Here is a 20,000-nt window from a genome sequence, read left to right on the forward strand (position 1 = left end):
TTGAAATTCTACTGTGACGGTGTGAGCGTGTGCACAGAGTGGAAGAGAAAGGATGATAACCGAAGCTGTCAGTGTTGTGATCAGTGAAGATTTTGACAACTTGTATTGTATTTTAATCCGTAATTCATTCACGCATCTATCCACGATAGGAAAAGAGCGAAAGGGAAGAGAAAAAGGTAAACACTTGTTCAGTGTACAGGTATAATTCACTATTCTTAATTTCCCCAAATATTCGCCAACGGCCATACCACGTTGAAAACACCGGTTCTCGTCCGATCACCGAAGTAAAGCAACGTCGGGCCCGGTTAGTACTTGGATGGGTGACCGCCTGGGAACACCGGGTGCAGTTGGCTTGTGTGTGTGTGTGTGTGTGTGTGTGTGTGTGTCTATTTTGATTCTTTCAAACTTTTTTCTCTCTCTTCCGGACCGCTGTGCTATTTTCTTTCTTTCCTTTGATTTTCTCTCTCATTCATCTTCCTTTTCTTTATTCAATTCATTCGTTTATACACACATAGTTGTGTAAATCAGTCAGCTGTTGTCATGTCTGACTGCACTGACATTTTCTTTTCCTTTTTTTTTCTTTTCTTTCAACTCGACATACGTTTTACGTTGGGTGATGGTGGCTGGAGGGCGGACAGCAACACGTCAGGGGGAAAGACTGCTACGAAAGTACGGTTATATTCTGTGAAGAGTTATGTCTCTTCGACTTGCTGGGCCACTCGACCTCGCGGTTTCGAAAATGTTTGGTCTCTTCGATAGGATGTTTGTCTGTCTGAATAGCTGTCTGTATATATGTCTGTCGGTCTGACTAGATGTTTGTCACGAGTGGAAGAGAAACGAAGATAACATAAACCAGGCTGTCAGTGTACTAGTGATCGGTAATCATTTTTGACAACTTATGTTCTGTTTTAATTCGTAATCCATTTGCGCATTTACTCGCAATAGGAAAAGAGCGAAAAGGAAGAGAAAAAGCTGAACGCTTGTTCAGTGTATGGTTCATGACCTTTAAACTTCCTTAAACAGTCGCCAACGGCCATACCACGTTGAAAACACCGGTTCTCGTCCGATCACCGAAGTTAAGCAACGTCGGGCCCGGTTAGTACTTGGATGGGTGACCGCCTGGGAACACCGGGTGCTGTTGGCATCTCTTTTTACATTTATATTCTTCACAGCTTTTTTTTTTCTCTCTCTCTCTCTCCCGGACTGCTATTTTCTCTTTCTTTTCGTGCATTTTCTCTTTTTCCTGTTCCCTTTCTTGTTTCGAGTCAGTTGATTTCTACACACCATACTTGCGTAAATAAGTTATTGCTGCTGTCATATCTGACTGTACATTTTTCTTTTCCTCTTTTTTCTTTCGTCCACATACGCTGCACTTTCTGGTCATTGTACACGAACACTCAGTTCATCGATATATATATATATATATATATATTGATTGATTGATTGGCATGTAATTCGTCAGTTTTCCATTTCAGTACCAGCCGTAAAGTCCATTTTCTCTCTGGAATACGAGTATAGCGAGAATATCCATACCCTTTTTTACGTAGTTTTGTTTGACTTTGAATTATTACTTTTTTTTTCCTTTTTTAATTTTTTTGTTGTTGTAATGTTTATAATCTGGGTATGATAAATTGAGCGGAAGGGCTGACATCCCCAACACGGTCTAGTCTTATTTGCCCTGAAGAGCTAAATGGTTTGGATCGATAGTGTCATGAACTGTGGTTTCTGGGTTTGTCTTGGTGATTTTTTTGTTTGTTGATCGACAGTTTTGTGTTGACGTGGTTGAGCATTTGTATGGTTTGACCGTCCTGATATGGTCCTGTGTCGTCGGCTGGACTATAAGCAGCAATAAAAACAGAGAGAGAGAGAGAGAGAGAGAGAGAGAGAGAGAGAGAGACTGACATTTGATTTTCTAAGATTTCACAATTATACACAAATAGCCTTACTTATGAAAAACATATGTGTACATCATAACAACTGAGAACTGACGGAAGGATGGCACTTGCATAGAATTATAATACAAAATATAGTATGTTGTCCATTTCTTTTTCTTTTTTCTTTTTTTAGTTAAATAGTAAATAAAAATCAGATTGGAAAGATAAACTTTTGTGCTTGCTCACGCGCGCGCGTGTGGTTCCCTTCGGTGTTAACATCAACATTCACACACAGGCATGATAAAATTCAATGGAAACTTGAGGACATTCAGGGGAAATAAGTCATAATAGACTAGCGACATCTCATAGAAGCTGCGGTTCTTTCCCTTGAATCGGTGTTGCCGTATTTTTGCAGCTGTCTTTACTTATTTATTTATTTATTTATTTTAATCCAGGTCGGATGTCTGATTAGTGGTACTTGGAAGGTTATATTGATGACGATGTATTTACTGCATAACCTTGATTGACAGACATTGATAAAGTCATGACGAGATAGATTTGAGATTGGATTCCAATAATGGATGATATATATTAATTTTGCCGTTCCACGCAGCGTCAGTGGAAGGAACTGATGATGAAATTCAGGTCAGAGAAAGCATGGAAGACAAACTGGGCTGGGTAATGTTCAGACATCATTCAATCTCAAGGTGGTTGTATTTTTCAGTGATTGTCTCTTATAATTATGATGTCTGTGAAATTGTGGGTGTGTTGATTTGATTGAATCATCCAGTTCCATTAATAACCACACAGAGATGAATTGTATAGTATCCGAAGCAGAGAAGAATTCTTCTGGCGAATTCCCTATGCAATTTCCTAATCAATGCTTCTAAACAGACAACGCTGCTCAGGTGGCATATCAGTATGCAACCCAAGTCCTGTTTTTAAAACCTGGTTTTGGTGTACAGCTTATCATGTGCAAATGTGTTACTGATGTTGCAGTAATTGGATCCGCGTGTAGCAGCTGCTGCTGATTTTTTGTGGGTGTGGGGAGGAGGGAGGGAGGGAAGTTGGATATATTGGCGCGTGTGGTGGTAATCTCTTGTGATAGGCGGCAGGGCAGATGTAAGGTGGTTGATTTTTTTTTTGTAGATGAACTCTGCTGTTTGTGTGTGTGTGTGTGTGTGTGTGTGTGTGTGTGTGTGTGTGTGTTTCTTTTTTTTCTTTTTCTTTTTTATTCGTTTTTTCCCCTTTTGTTCTTTCTTTTTTCTTACTTTTTTTCTTTTTTATTCTTTCTTTTTCTTTTTTTTTCTTTCTTTTTTTCTTTTTTTTCTTTCCTTTCTTTCTTTGTTTCTTTTTTTTTTTCTCCTTTCCTTTCATGTTTTCCCCAAATGATGATAATCTTCATACTTCTTTTTGTGATAGAGACGGATACTACTACAAACAGAAGAGTGGTTCAGGACAGGAATGTTGGGTAATGTGATCTTCAGTATTTAATCTTCTCTTCGTAACGAACTGGTCAGTCTTCCCGTTTTGATGAAGCGGTCTCATGAAGCGGTCTGACTTTGTCCCTAACCGGAACGTGTCTTCTCGTTTAAAGCGGTTTGACACTGCTCGTAACTGGAATGTTCTTCCCGTTCAAAGCGGTCTGACATGTCCGATACTGGAACTTGTCTTCCCGCTTTAAGCGGTCTGAAACTTTTCATAATGAACTTAGTCTTCCCGTGTTTAAAACGGTCTGACACTGTCCGTAACTGGTATTTTTCTTCTCGTTTTAAGCAGTCATACACTTTTCTTACTTGGACCTTGTTAAAGCGGTCTGACACTTTTCGTAACGAACTTGGTCTTCCCGTTTCAAGTGGTCTGACACTTTTCATAACGAACTTGGTCTTCCCGTTTTAAGCGGTCAGACACTTTTCGTAACGAACTTGGTCTTCCCGTTTTAAGCGGTCTGACACTTCTCGTAACGAACTTGGTCTTCCCGTTTTTAATGGTCTGACACTTTTCGTAACGAACTTGGTCTTCCCGTTTTAAACGGTCTGACACTTTTCGTAACGAACTTGGTCTTCCCGTTTAAAGCGGTCAGACACTTTTCATAACGAACTTGGTCTTCCAGTTTTAAACCGACTGACACTTTTCGTAACGAACTTGGTCTTCCCGTTTAAAGCGGTCTGACACTTTTCGTAACGAACTTGGTCTTCCCGTTTCAAGTGGTCTGACACTTTTCATAACGAACTTGGTCTTCCCGTTTTAAGCGGTCAGACACTTTTCGTAACGAACTTGGTCTTCCCGTTTTTAACGGTCTGACACTTTTCGTAACGAACTTGGTCTTCCCGTTTTAAGCGGTCTGACACTTCACGTAACGAACTTGGTCTTCCCGTCAGTTTTAAGCGGACTGACACTTCTCGTAACGAACTTGGTCTTCCCGTCAGTTTTAAGCGGACTGACACTTCTCGTAACGAACTTGGTCTTCCCGTTTTAAACGGTCTGACACTTTTCGTAACGAACTTGGTCTTCCCGTTTTAAACGGTCAGACACTTTTCGTAACGAACTTGGTCTTCCCGTTTAAAGCGGTCTGACACTTTTCGTAACGAACTTGGTCTTCCTGTTTTAAACGGTCTGACACTTTTCGTAACGAACTTGGTCTTCCTGTTTTAAACGGTCTGACACTTTTCGTAACGAACTTGGTCTTCCCGTTTTAAACGGTCAGACACTTTTCGTAACGAACTTGGTCTTCCCGTTTAAAGCGGTCTGACACTTTTCATAACGAACTTGGTCTTCCCGTTTTAAACGGTCTGACACTTTTCGTAACGAACTTGGTCTTCCCGCCGTTTAAAGTGGTCTGACACTTTTCATAACGAACTTGGTCTTCCTGTTTTAAACGATCTGACACTTCTCGTAACGAACTTGGTCTTCCCGTTTAAAGCGGTCTGACACTTTTCGTAACGAACTTGGTCTTCCCGTTGTAAGCGGTGTGACACTATCCGTAACTGGAACGTGGATTCTCATTTAAAGCGGTAACGAACTTGGTCTCCCCGTTTTAAGCGGTCTGAAACTGTCCATAACTGGACCTTTAGAGGCAATGATGTCAGTCCCTTGATTGTGTTGGGACTAGTATTGTCTAAGTGATGACTACTTTGATTTCAGTTGAGTCATTTACGTTTTTTTATGCCACGTTCAACACTTCCAGCAGACTCTCTCTCTCTCTAATCTAATCTAGTTGTTTATAGCACAGCTGACCGCAAAGGGGCCATCTCAGGGCTGATTTCACTCTCTGTCTTCCTCTCTACCTCTCCATCCCTCCCTCCCTCTCTCTCTCTCTCCCTCTCTCACAAGGAACAGATGGGTATTAAATAGCAAGGGTGGAGAGAGAGACAGAGAGACTGGAGAGAGAGAGAGAGAGAGAGAGAGAGAGAGAGAGAGAGAGAGAGAGGGAGGCATGCATGCATGCATCGTAGTTCACGACTGACACGAACGTGAAGAATAGTAAACAAAAGTTTATTATTATCAATCTTTGCCACTATCAGTATACAAAACATGAACAGTAAATAACACATCCAACAGAACGGGAAGAAAAAAAAAACGGGAAAGAAAACGAGTACAAAAGCATGATTATATAATTTTAAAAAAAACCGAAGAGGTGGGGAAACTGCACTGAGGATCAAAACTAAAACGCACATTATAAACCAAAAAAAAAACAGACATACAAATAAATACATAAAGATACATAAAAGAACAAAGCAAATATACATACAAGTAAGAAATACATAAATATAAATAGTTGAATTACAAAAAAAACAAAGCGATGACACATTCAAAAGGTCTCGTCCCAAAAATACAACAGTCAAAAATTGCTGATGAGCGTAGCGCTATAAAACCCTAAGTGACGAGTTTCATCAGGAAAATAACAACAAAACAACAACAACAGATACCGTAAATGACAGCAGACTGAAAAAAAAAGTACGTGTGTTTGTGGCAAGCGACGGATATTGAATAGTCTGTTTCGTAATTCAGACGACAGATTTTTCACGAGATGTTTATGAATTATAAAGAGCCGCGCGCGCACACATAGTTTACCGTTTAGTAGATAACATTATTTGCGCAAGGAAGCGTGTCTTCAAAGTAATTGGAAACAGCTCGACACATCTGCAATTTAACAAACGCCATCCGCTTTGTCCCTTGTTGTCGCGCATCGCAGAAAAAACAACAGCTGGCACCTTGTCGTCGACTTTTATTAAAAGTAACGGGCGTTTGGACGTGGTGGAATGATTGACAGGAAATCAGTTACTCGTCATATGATGTCGTAATGTCACATGTCATCGCACACTTTTTGACCTACGGGTGGCTCTTACGTTAGAGGCCTTGTGACGTCACCATGCGACTCGCGTGTTGGCATTATGATGTCACACTGTTTGTCTCTGTTCTTCTTTGCCTCGAACATAATTATATGTATACATGCGTCGTGACACGCTTTGTGATTCGAACGACTTCGTTCAAAACTTCCACAACTGTGACGTTCTAATGCTGTCCTAAAAGGACAATACTTTTTCTCAGCCAAATTTCGGGAACTCGAGTTCAAAATCGAAATAAACAAGAAAGGTGGTAGAATAGTGATTATGTGTAAGACAATAGAGAAAACAAACAAACTGGAAAAAGTGATAATATTCTTAAAACAAAGTGGTGACAGTGACAAACGCAGAAAACAGGGGAAATTAGGCAGGGGAGATAGCAGTAGAAGGGAAAGAGGATGAGGAAAGCAGGGAAGGAGTAGGCATTAAAAATATCAAGTGGTATTAAAAAAACAAAAAAACTGGCCTTTCCTGGACAATGCATATGTCGTCTTTGGTTGAGATTTTTCTGAACTAATTTCATAGACAAAAAACGTTTTTGAAGTGACCATTTCTAATGCTACGCAAGTTACAGAAAGCAGAAAAAAAATATAATGAAACCATAACCACATGAATAAACACGAAAACACATTAAAACAGGGATATCTGACCTGACTATTTTTATTTTCATTGAGGGAGATTCTGACATTACCTCTGAAGTTGACATATCAGATAATATTACCTCTGAAGTTGACATATCAGAAAAATTGCTGCCAGCATTTAACCTTCCATTAAAAACCGGAAATTCATTCATTAAAAGTTAAAAGTCCAAATTTATAAAATATGTCCATAATTGCATAACATAATGAACGATTGTGTCATTTTAACCCTCTTTAAAACAGACAAATTCAGTTCTAAATTGATAGATGAAAGGGTGAACAGTTCGTTAATGTACAAAAATAAACCTTTTTTTCTCATATGGATCGTTCTCTGGTTGGTATTGGAAAGCAGTATTAATCGGGAACTAATATACCTCAGTTCGTCCGCTTTATTTAAATGTCTTCCTTGCTGCATTAACAGGTACGGTATATTTCGTTCTTTCCTTCCTTAGGCAAAGACGGCTTACGCGGAATAAGCAAGCAGAACCCGATACAGTAATGACTGGACTTAAAGCCTTATGGAAGTAGCGAGTCACTAAAAGGGCAATTTATTTATTATCTTTTTATTTTATTTTATATAGTTCTCTTTAAAGCCCAACTTTGGCAAGCAGAAACATCTATGAATATCATAATACAGCTTCACATTGGCAATGCTTTATATAATAACCCGTAGCACTGGTAATGACTATTGCAGTAATAAAACCACCCTAACGGGGACATCATTAACCAAAGTTTTATATATCTATCTAAGCTAGTTGATTTGTCAAGTGGAAAATACTGTCACGGCGAGAACAAACAGCAGCTCGGTAACAACGCTAACAGGGCAGTTTAACCATCATGTTTTTCGAAGGCGCATTAACTATGGAAAGTTATCCATAATAAGCGTATAAACAGTGAACATGATATTCATCTGTAAACACACAACAGATGGGAGACAAGAAAAAAGTCAGTTTTTATCATCTTTAGGAGGGGTGGTGGTGGGGGCGTGGGGGTTAGAAAATAGATCTTTTATGCATCCATATTTCATCGTAAAAGTGGCCGTATTTCGGGGAAGGGAAAGGTGTAAGAACAGACGATAATCTATGAAGCGGGGACAAAGCACGATCCCCATTTTCACGAATCCATCTCCCACTCTTATTTCTCCTCCATACACATATATACAAATTTACATCCAGAGAGATTACCGAATGTACAGTCACTAAGACCAACATATTTAACTGCAGTAAGAAACCACGCCTTCGCAGACAAATAAACAAGTAAACCCTTCTGTTCAAATCGGTGGATTTTGTGGAAGACTGACTTACAATGATGACTGGTTTTCACAAAGTCCCCAAAACAGGAGGACGTCCAAAGGGACATTAGACTAGGTCGCCACAGCTGTCACATACGTTTGCCAACAACAGGATATCGTCATGCAAAACCCACGCTCAGCACCTAATGTTCAACAGCTATGAAGATTTCAAATGACGGCCATGTAGACCACTGCATTTAAAATGCGAAGTATGATCAGATGGATTTCAAAAGAATGACCAGATTATAAAATAAGAAGGGGGAAAACAAAGAGAGAAGCAGTCTTAATCAGCCAGTGCAGGTAACATCAGCTGATACTCAAGGCAACCGGTCATGCGCAGAACCATATCGGCTAGAATGCAAAGCGGGTGAGAACGACTAAAATTAATTATTACACAGTTCCGATCAACTTTTGAAGCTAAAAGCAATGTCAAGAGACTGCAACAATGATGGAGAGGTGAAGCTGTAAATATCTAAAAGTTTCAGATAAAAAGATTTAGGGGGTTACGAATCGGTATGGAGAATGCACAGAAAGATCCGGACAGTAAAAAACCGCCAAAGAATCGAAACCCATCGAGCTGTTTAGGTTTGAAGACACAAAGGCAAAAGGAGCGAATGGCGAGAGATATAGACTGGATTGAAGGTGATACAGATGACAAAAAAAGTGAAAAAAAAAGAATATACACAAAATAACAATAATATCAAAGCTGTTGAAGCTATCATAGTCATGTAACAAAACTAAAGCTATTTCCTATTTTGTATATCTCGGTAAAAGCATATATATATATATGAGCCAACATCTGCATGAGTTTTGTTTCATGCATATAAAAACATAATTACACACATACTGCCTTGTAAATAAAAAAGAAGGACGAAAAACAATACAAATAAGGGTTGTATCAGATCTGTCGACAGAAGAGGTAAGGCTGTTAAACAAATCCATGGCAAAACCCGAATTACCGCAAACTTCAATGGGGTGATCGAACTGCCTCAGAAATGTGGACATAAATCAATATGCTGATTTTGTATTCGAAGAAAAAAAAAAATCAAAACACTGAGGGGAAAGAAAACATTCACGTATATAGCCGGATCGCTAAACCATACTCACAAAGAACAACTTTAACGCTTCCAACAGCCAATACTTCGTTTCTTCATGGCTTGTGAAAGCACAAAAACATTTCTAGCGTAGTGAACAACTGTCTTATAGTCTGACCTTCACGGTGTAAAACCAAACATGCAACATATATATATATATATGAAGCTGAAACACAAATACACACAAACAAACACATACCAACAAAAAGAAAAAGCAGACAAATGCAAACCCACATGTGATATTAACATGCATTCAACAGAAACGCGCAAACTGCCACAAAGGCTGGTTATCGTGCAACAGAATGTCTTTCGCAACTCGGACATCATACTTATAAACACACCAGCTCTAACTCGATGTCAAGAACGCTTATGCCAAATGAACAAGTCAGTATATACAAACTAAACAAATGTACATCACAATACTATGAATCAGTCTGCAGTTCAGAAGGAAGGAAGGAAAACGGAGTGATGAGTATACAGACAACAAAAAACAGCATTTTATTATTTCAAAAAAGCTAAGTACAATAAATATGTGGAAAAAAAACAAACTAAAACAACAACAGCACTGGTCAGTTATTTAAAAAAAGCTAAATGCAACAATGTATTTTTGATAAAAAAAATAAATAAACACACACACAAAAAAACAACAACAGAAAACACCACCACTGATCAGTCAACAAGGCGCCACACTGGCAATAATAATAATAATATCCATTCAACCAAAACAACATGGGATGAAAAAATAATGCTCCAAGAAGAATAATAATAATAATCATTGATAAAAGAGCATCAGCTCACGAACAAAGATGGTCGAGCGCGCGTGAGCAGGGAGTGAGGTTACTTCCGGCGCAAGAGCCCCGCCTGGCGGCAGGACTGGCAACACTTGCGGGCAAACATCCGGTGACCACACAGTCTGGCCGTGACGATGAGATGACACTTCATCTTGTTCATGGAGTTGACGCACTTGTCCCGGTGACCTGTGAGGGGGGGAAAAGAACAGAGACTTGGTACACACGTCCCAGTGACCCCAGGGGAAAGGAAAGCTAGATCTACGTCTATCTGCACCTAGATTATTTTATTTTTAAATCTACATCTAGATTTTATTAGCTTTGATTTAACTAAAGTCATACCTAGACTTTATGTGCTTTAATGCAGAATAGATGAAGTCATTTATTCTTCAACCATTTCTATATGAAGTAGTCTTCACCTGCGGCTTACTTATTCTCAAAATTGCATTGTGGCCCTGTGTGTGTGTGTGTGTGTGGGGGGGGGGGGGGGGGGGGGGGGGGGGGGCGCATCACCTGTCCATCATTTTAGATATAAAGTTTGATTTTAGGATTAAGACTTGACTGACTAATCTGTTTGAATGTCGAACCTTCGTATCTTTATTATGAACAAATCTACTGCCAAGTTGATCGTGCGACGCCCCTTCTTTGCATCTCTCCCAACCCTCCCACTCTGTGAGTGTATTAATTTAATGACGGAATGATTGTCTCCACTTTTAAAGAATTCTGGTGGGTTGCATGATCGATCTTAGCTATGCGAAAGCAGCTGAGCTGTTACTTAAGAGTTTATCAAGTTTCAGTTTCTCGAGATGATGTCGCTGCGTTGGGACAAATCCTTGTACGCTACACCACATGTGCTCGGCAGATGCCAGTCTGGCAGCATTCCTCAACGTGCTTAGTCAGGCCTTAAGCGCATGCATGTTACATTTTGTGTGCCCATTGGAGTGGATATCTTCTACAGAATTTTGTCAGAGGACAACCGTTTTGTTACCATAGGTCCCTTTTTGTCAGTACGCCAAGTGCGTGTTGCAGCACACGGGACCTCGGTTAATCATCTCGTTCTAATGACTGGACCGTGAGTCAAACTAGTGAGGAAAGGGTAAGACCGGGTATCGAACCCAAACCCTCGCGGACACTGCATTGGAGGATAAGCGTCTTGACCATTCTGTCACCGTCCTCCCATTTTGGCTGGGCTGTGTAGGTAGGTAGGCTGTGTAGGTAGGTAGGCTTTTGTAACTGAGACTTCACGGGTTTTTTTTTTAGATCGCGTGCTTGTCAGTGGGGGTGGGGTGGGATGGGAGGGTTCTGACCCCTTCCACACCCCCCCCCACCCCCTAGTCCATCACTTCTCCCGTGTGGTGGTCCAAAAGCCCAGTTCCATATACTACCCAGTCCGCATCAGTTTGCCCCCTGTCTTTAGCGAAGCTTGGGGTTGAAGACAAAACCAAGCTCAGCCACCAACAGAGAGCTAACTTCTGCGGACTCGGTAGTATGCGGAGAGAAATGGATTTCCGGGCCACCTCATGGGGGATTTGAGGGGAGGGGAGAGGGGCCGGAGGGCGGGTCTCTCCTTCCACCTCGTGTCAGTGATCACTGTTCACCAAGAGAGAGAGAGAGAGAGAGAGAGTGTGTGATCACTGACACGTGACGGAAGGTGAGTCAGGGTACACTCCAGCTTCGAACGTCACTTGAAATGGAAAAGTGTCGATGCTAATGGTGCAAAAAGCCGGATGAAGCAAATACAAGAGAAACTTGAGCGAATTTCCCGAAACTTGATTTCAAAAAACAGGCTTGTACATTACTCAGAAGATTATACACAAAAGAAAGAACATAAATTTCACAGAGATAATTTATTTTCAGACTGATTCAGACAATACAATTTCAACTCAAATTCATTTCCTAATTCGTTCACATCAAAGTGTTAATTCAATCTCATGGGATACTATGCCATTCGGCATGAACATTTTTTTTTGGAGTGAATCAGTAGTAATAATCTTACAAGATAACAATCACATCTGTTAGAAGTTCATGTATGTTACCGATCCATAGCGAGTTACACTCGTACAAGATTTTCTACAGCAGGTACAGTCCACATAGTATCCTTAAAAAAAATTCACACAAAAATCATTCAAACTGTTCTTGAATTAACAAATACTCAAAGTGGCAACAATTTTTCTTTCACTTTCATTAACAATATAGTTTCTGTTTATCGTGTTGATTACATTAAATGAATTTTTGTTTCATTATCACGGTAATTACTCCAAGCGTCTAATGCGCTGTGCGAACCTTTTCGAGAGTCAGACAGAACTGCATCAGCATCATTTTACTGTCAATATCTGGGAGTGAAAAATGATCGTGATTATCAAGTGATCCTCAAGATCTATGAAAAATAATAGATTTGATTAAAAATAAAGAAACGGACATGGTGAAAATCCTGTCATGTTATGCTCACACGTATTCAAAATGTTTATTAATTATTTCTGCTTTTAGTATTATGTGATGGTTTTCCATTTGTATTTTCGTTATATTTTTAATAGCTGGTGGTTGTTTTAATTTTTTCGTTCTATTTTGTTTTTCCCTTTTTTTTTTTCTTTAAAAAAAAATACTTTTATGTTGTTTACTTGTCTATGTTGTGTTGATGTTGTGTTCATGCACCTAACCAAATTTATCTAATTCTAGATAATCACGTCATTCTCTCTCTCTCTCTCTCTCTCTCACCCCACCCCACCCCCATTCATTCATGTACATTTAAAAAAAAAAAAATATATATATATATATTGAAAGCCCAGCACTCACTTTGCAACTGGACCTGCAGGTAGGTGATGTCGCGGGCCGAGCCGCCCAAGGAGTTGGTGCCCACGCAGGTGTAGACGCCGGCGTCCTCGATACCCACCTGGGGCACCACCAGGTTGTCCCCTTGCTGGTAGGCCTTGGCCCCGGCCCGTGACGTCACGGGCACCCCGTTCTTCTCCCACGTCACAGAGGGCGGCGGGTAGCCGCTGACGTCACAGCGGAGCCGCACTGTCTCCCCTTCCATGGCTACTCCGGAGTGCGACTGGATCTCGGCTTTGAGTTTCTCTGGTGGTGGAAAAATAGTATTATTATATTTGTGTGTGTGTGTGTGTGTGTGTGTGTGTGTGTACGTGTTCTGTTTTTTGGTTTGTTTGTTTTTTATATGTCGATTATTAATACCATGCTTGCGCCTGTGTTTGTGTGTGTGTGTGTTTGTGTTTGTGTGTGTGTGTGTGTGTGTGTGTGTGTAGGGGATAATGGCCATAGTCAGGTGGTCTTGCTAAAAAAAACAAATAAAAATAAATAAATAAAAAATCACCCCCTTTGCGTGCCTGAAAGCGGACTGAATGACACAGGAATCGAATGAAAACGAAGGATGAGTGAGTGCTCTACGACGACAACGGTACTCACGTGCAATGACCAGCTGCATGTCCCGGAAGACAGGGGTGTCCACACCGTTCTGGGCCGTGCACTTGTAGGTGCCGGCATCCCGCTCCGTCGCCGCAGTCACCATCAGGGTGCCGTTGTTGAACACCACGTAGCGGCCTCCGCTGGTGGAAAGAAAGAAAGAAAAAATATGAGGAGAGGAGAGGGGTGGGGAAGGGGTGGAATGGTAGATCAGTGAAGTGATGTATCAAAGTGCCAATTATTATTATTATTTTGGGAGTGTGTGTGTGTGGTGGGGAGGATTTTTTGGACTTGGTTGTGGCTCCTGTTCATTTGTGTGTACCTGCTCTCTCTCTCTCTCTCTCTCTCTCTCTCTCTATTTCATTCACACACACACACATGCACACACACACACACCGAGAGTTCTGAGTAGAGGACGTCAAACCGAAGTGTTCTATAAATATCTTCCTTTTCTGCATGTATATTCCATATTTTGCAATCCTGAACCTTTCATCCATGCATACCTTTTTCACGAACTCAACACATTTCACACTCACTCCTCCCCTCTCCTCCCCTCCCCTCCCCTCCCCCCTGTGCTTAACAACAGAGCCAACACCGACATGTACATTGTATTTACCTTGACCTCTTTTTTCACGAATCTCGCAATTAACCCCGCCGCCACCGTCTATACTGTGCTTCCATCACCGGCCTGTAGACCTCCCTTACCTGAAGGTCCTTCACTCCTTTTTCATGCACCTCACACTCCCCCCCCCCCCCCCCCCCCAACTCCCTCAACCCCCTGCGCTAACAACAGTGCGAACACTGTCTTGTGGACGGACCTTCCTTCTTCATGCATCTCACACTAATTCCCACCACCTCTGCTACCAACACACTGGGCTGTAGACCTTCCTTAATTAACTGCATCCATGTGCCTTCCATCTTTACACCCCAGTAAATGCATTTCACACACTCTCTCCGCCCCCCCCCCCCCCCCCCCCCCTGTGCTAACAACAGTACCAACAACGACCTGTAGAAACCTTTCTTACCTGTAATTATATGCCTTCCTTTCCTGTACCTCCTTTTTTTTATGCATCTCATACTCACTCCCTCCACCCTGTGTTGACAACAAGACCAACACTGACCCCCCTCCCCCTTTTTCTCAAGGCCTGACCAAGCGCGTTTGGTTACGGTGCTGCTCAGCAGATGTGGTGTTGCGTGTATTGATTTGTTCCAACGCAGTGACGCCTCCTTGAGCAACTGAACTAACCTGAACTGAACTGAACTATAGACCTTGGTATGCACACCCTTTTTCATGAATCTCGCACTCACTTCCCTCCTGTGCTTCCGACACCAGCCTGTGTTGACCTTCCCTACCCATGTGCCTTCCTTCCTTTGCACCCCATTAAACATGCATATCACACTCACTCGGAACCCCTCTCCCCCCCTGTGCTAACAACAGTACCAACACTGACCTGTGGAGACCCCCTTAACCTGCAGTCATGTGCCTTTCTTTACCTGCACCTCCTTTCCATGGCACCTTGTACTCGCTCACTCCACCGTGTGTCAACAACGGAACCAATACCGACATGTAAGACACCTTCCTTACCTTGCAAACCCTTTTTCACGACCTCAACGCATCTCTAACCCCCCCCCCCCCACCACCACCACCACCCCCATCCCTTCCTGTGTTAACAACAGTGCCAACACCGACCTACACAGACTTTCCTAACCGGCACCCCGTTTTCATGCATATCATACTCGTTCAATCCCTGTGTTAATAACATCGACATGTAGACCTTTCCTTACCTGCAATCACGTATCTTCCATACCTTCACTCATTTCTTTCATGCATTTCAAACTCACTCACTCACTACCCCCCAACCCCACCCCACCCCCATGCGCCCCCCACCCCCATCTGTGTCAACAACAGTGCCAGCACCGACCTGAAGAACTTTCTTAACAGCTCATCCTTTTTCACGATCTCGACGCATCTCTCACTCACTACACCCCACCCACTCACCCACGCACCCCTCCCACCAGTGCTAACAACAGTGCAATAACAGTAACCAGTAGAGACCTTACCTGCACCACCATTTCACTGCACCTCCCTCTCTCTGACAGCAGCACGCACGCACGCACACACACACACACACACACACACACACACACAGAGACTGACTGACCTGTAGATGGGCGCCCCCTGGAAGGTCCAGGACAGGGTGGGGGTGGGGGTGCCAGTGGCCTGACAGTGCAGGTAGGTGTTGTCCCCTGGGGCCACCTTGATGGTAGGGGGAGTCATCAGGACGCTCAGTGGGACTGGAGAGATCAGAGACAGTCAGTGGGTGATAAATGACACAGTCTATGGACCAGAGAGATCAGAGACAGTGGTTGATAAATGACCCCAAAAAATTTAGTGGATGATCCGATCTGCTTTTCGTTCCAAGTAAAACGCCAGCAGTCCGATAATATATGTTCATTATAATATCATCAATTAGAAACGAAAAGAAAAGAAAAACACATCAGAGAAATTCAGTGGATGATCAAATATCCAATCTTATTTTCATTACTAAAACGAAGATGCAGAAAAAATATGAAAAAATACAGATGCACGTGTGTGTGTGTGTGTGTGTGTGTGTGTGTGTGTGTGTGTGCGTGTGTGTGTGCGCACACGCGCGCATTTCTATGTGCGTGTGTTAATATCGCATGCATTAATTTAAAAAAAGGCCAATATACTTTGGGATATTTGAATCGAGGGTAATGACTGACGCAATGCATGTGACGGAAGCGTTCAATTGCTCGAGGGCAATGTGAACCGAGTAAGTAAAAAATCAACACCGATCTATTTCAATAATTTTTTTCGGTGACAATTATTGCGGGGATGGGGGCAAGGGGGCGGGTGGTGGGGGGGGGGGAGAGGAACGATTATACATCAGGGATGATAGAATGATGATGGAAATCAGTGCTGTGACCACTGCCAACTACGCTGCCATAAATTTAAGTCACCATCATCATCATGGCATCAAGCAAAAACAAAACCAAAACATAGCCTTACATAGCTATCACATGGCCATCAACCAAAGTCATCAACCCAGCAAGCAAGTCTTCTCGAGTTCACCAGATTTTGAAAGACGTCGACCTAATGGCAAGAGTCTCTCGAACACAAAGAAACGATAAAGAAAAAGAAAAAGAAATGAAATATGGAACAACAGCAGCAAAGCTTAATGCCTAAATAAGCCTTGAGTGTCAGTTCCGATTCCTTTGATATATTTATATATCTATCTATATAGATATATATCCACACACACACTCACACACTAACACACACACACACACACACACACATTATCTCTCTCTCTCTCTCTCTCTCTCTCTCTATATATATATATATATATACAGAGAGAAAAAGATAGAAATGAATATATATATATATATATATATATATATATATATATCTCCACATCACACATATCAATTCATCATGAAATAGGCTTTTTTTCAAGAAAGAGCGAAGGCGAGAAAACCAATAATTGTTAACAGTGTTATTTCACTTTCATTCTACACATTCCTTCCCAGGCTGTAGTTTTGTGCTGACAGCACCAGCCTTTTCCCCCATGACATTTAAAACTATATGTCAAGCAATGTAGTAAAAAAAAATAAATTAAAAAAAAACCAACAAACACCCCCCCCCCCCCCCCCCCCCCGAAAAAAAAAAAAAGAAGAAGAAGAAAAGAAAAAAACAACAACAAACACCAAAAACGAGAAAATTGCCCAGGTCATTCCACTGGAAGGCATCACACAGAAATATAATGAAATTTCGTGAAGCAGACAGCAGCTGTGGTGGGGAATGGAGGAGAAAGAAAAAAAAAAGATCTATCGAGGATGAAGAGATAATCACATTCAAGAAGACGAAGAGGCAGAGGCGAGAGGTGGGAAGGGGGGGGTGAGAGAGAGAGAGAGAAAGAGAGAGAGAGGGGGGGTAAGATGGGAAGGGGGTGGAAAGTGGAAAGAAAAGAATCTGAGATGGGGGGAGGGGGTCGGGGGGGTGGGGTGGGGACTGAAGGTTTTCATCCAGTTGCTTTCAAATAACTCAGTATGCAAGCAGTCCGATCAGAGTTTACACAAACAAGCAAGACAAGCACTAAAAGGAACAAGAAAGTAAAAGACATAAAAGAAGAAGAAGAAGAAGAAAAAAGTCAAAGAAATATGAGGATACTGACTGATATGATGAAAACAACAGCAGCAAAGAAAGGATTCAAATCATCACGCTACAACTTATTATAGTCCACTCATGACTTCCAAAGAAAGAAAGAAAAAAAAGAGATAGAATAGGCAGCATACAGCAAGCATGACCTGACTAATGTTAATAACCAATTTGTTTAATTAAACGGTTACACTCCATTTGATCTGACAATCCACCCCCCTCTCTCTCTCTTTAGAGCTCTCTTTCTAAATCATAAACAAGCACAGGAACACGATCACACACACACACACACACACACACACACACACACACACGTACACACGAGCGCACAAGATGCCAAGAATATACAACACTGAAACGTTTAGTTAGTAAGCTCCCGGAACAGGTAATGTAAAATTAATGAAAATGTCTAAACTAGATCGTTACTGACACTGGAAACACGCTATACTGCTTAAGAAACTATATTTTTAAAAAAAAAGCAGCTATAGAATAAGCGAGTTAAAACAAGAGACAATCCGATCACATTCGAGCAACAATCATGCGTTCCCTTTTGTTCATCGAATTCTCCGTCGGCGACAAAGAGCTCTATGGCTGATCCGCATTAAATCGCTACGTTTTGATTAATCAGCCGCTCGCGCCTCTTTTCAATATTAGTTTTAGGCGAGCAACAGTAAGCGCTATCGCAAACACACAAAAAATGGAGGGAAAAAAAAACACAAAACACACACACACACAAAAGCAAACTTCAAAATCATAATAAACAAAATCTGTTTTGGAAATAAGGGACAAAACACAAAAGCAAACTCTCTGAATAGGAAGGGGGGAAATCTTTAGGAAAGAGAAGAAGAAGGAAAAAAAAAAAAAAGAAGGCAAAAGTACAAAAAAAGAAGCAAACTGACATCAAGCAAGTACAACAACAGCAACGGGAACAAACAGCCGACAAGTGGTTAAAGCGTTGGACCTTTCAATCTGAGCATCCTGGGTTCGAACACCCGGGCCACGGCGCCTGGTTGGTACATGGAAATCTGAGCCATCTCCCTGTCAAAGTGTTCAAGTTGTACAGACTTGCTAGTGTTTGAACCTCCTAGCTGCAGTCAGTAAACTTGATCAAATGTGCACGTCCAAGATCCCCGAAAGCCATGCCCGGCAATCGGTTGAGTCATGAAAACTAACGTATCCAGCATGCACACCCCCTGAAGACGGAGTATGGGTGTCTACATAGCAGGTTTGTGCACGTACAAACCCACTCACGTACCTACAAGTGAACGTGGGAGTTGCAGCCCACGAACTGTGAAGAAGAAAAAAGAAACAGCAGCAAATTTTAGCTACCAAATACACGGGACATGATTTTTTTTGTTTTTTGGTCTTCTTCAAGCATTACAAAGCTTCGGCAGCACATTTAGAGACCATTCCTCTGGAACGTTCCCTGAAGCATCACTTGGATACGATCAACAGTACTGTCCTTGGAAGTTACGCAGCAATGGGGAAAAGAGGGGGGGGAAGAAGAACAACAGATCAATCATTCATTCAATCAATCAATCAAGCAGAGGGAGGGAGGCAGGCAGGCAGGCCCAACGAACATGATTACCTCTGTTACCAGACAGGTCGGAGTCTGAAAGGAGGACACATCGGTTAAATTAAATTAAATAAAACGAAATAACAGAGGATCTCGCAGGCCCTCCTATCCTTCAGCTTTGAACTTTACAACAAACAATTTTACAGTCACCGCTCATCTCCACACAAACTCTTTCACTACAATCAAAACACACACACCTCCACGCCATCACCACCACCACCACCCCCCCCCCCCCCGCAAAAAAATGAAGCGACCCCCCCCCCCCGCCCCCCCCCCCCAGTCCCTCTACCTTTCCGCTTCACAACAACAAACAAATCACAACCAACCCACGCTACACATACCCCATCACAACTTTCATCAAAAAAAAAAAAAAAAAAAAAAGTCACCACAGTCACCCCCTCCCACACCCTTCCTCCCAACCATCACACCATCACCACTACCCCCACGCCCCCCCCCCCCCACCCCCTGACCCCCTGACCCCTCCCTCCACCTCGCCCCCCCAAAAAAAACTTTGAAAATGACCCCCCCCCCCAACTCTACCCACAACACCCACTGACCATTCCCCCCTCCCTCCCCCTTCCATTTACCTTTCAGTTTCAGCTCGTAGCGTCGCACTTCAGGGATGTTATTGCCGTCGCTGATGTGGCAGGCGTAGAAGCCGCTGAGGTCGTCGTCGATGTTGCGGATGATGAGGGTGCCGTTGTTGTGGATGTGGAAGCGGCTGTCTGACATCAGGACGTAGCTGGCCACGGAACGACACGACAATACAGTTCATTCCAGTTCAGTTACTCAAGGA

At 42.2% G+C, this 20,000-nt stretch overlaps 1 protein-coding gene and 2 non-coding genes across 3 annotated transcripts in view; 2 read left to right on the forward strand and 1 right to left on the reverse strand.

Moving 5' to 3' along the window:
* Positions 1–234: 234 nt before the first annotated feature.
* Positions 235–353, forward strand: LOC143296756 (5S ribosomal RNA). Its single transcript, XR_013057177.1, has one exon. It is a non-coding gene; the product is annotated as a 5S ribosomal RNA (ribosomal RNA).
* Positions 354–1,025: 672 nt separating this feature from the next.
* LOC143296749 (5S ribosomal RNA) lies at positions 1,026–1,144 on the forward strand. The gene has a single exon (XR_013057171.1). It is a non-coding gene; the product is annotated as a 5S ribosomal RNA (ribosomal RNA).
* Positions 1,145–10,080: 8,936 nt separating this feature from the next.
* Positions 10,081–20,000, reverse strand: part of LOC143296583 (protein amalgam-like) — a 16,799-nt gene continuing 6,879 nt past the window's right edge. Inside the window, exons 5-10 of the mRNA XM_076608607.1 lie at positions 19,792–19,946; positions 19,217–19,240; positions 15,611–15,743; positions 13,452–13,591; positions 12,825–13,106; positions 10,081–10,220 (exon numbers count right to left, since the gene is read on the reverse strand). Coding sequence (XP_076464722.1) covers positions 10,081–10,220; positions 12,825–13,106; positions 13,452–13,591; positions 15,611–15,743; positions 19,217–19,240; positions 19,792–19,946 — 874 coding nt within the window. The remainder of the gene's footprint in view (positions 10,221–12,824; positions 13,107–13,451; positions 13,592–15,610; positions 15,744–19,216; positions 19,241–19,791; positions 19,947–20,000) is intronic.

This window comes from Babylonia areolata, chromosome 21 (assembly GCF_041734735.1).
Source record: "Babylonia areolata isolate BAREFJ2019XMU chromosome 21, ASM4173473v1, whole genome shotgun sequence".
NCBI lineage: Eukaryota > Metazoa > Mollusca > Gastropoda > Neogastropoda > Buccinidae > Babylonia > Babylonia areolata.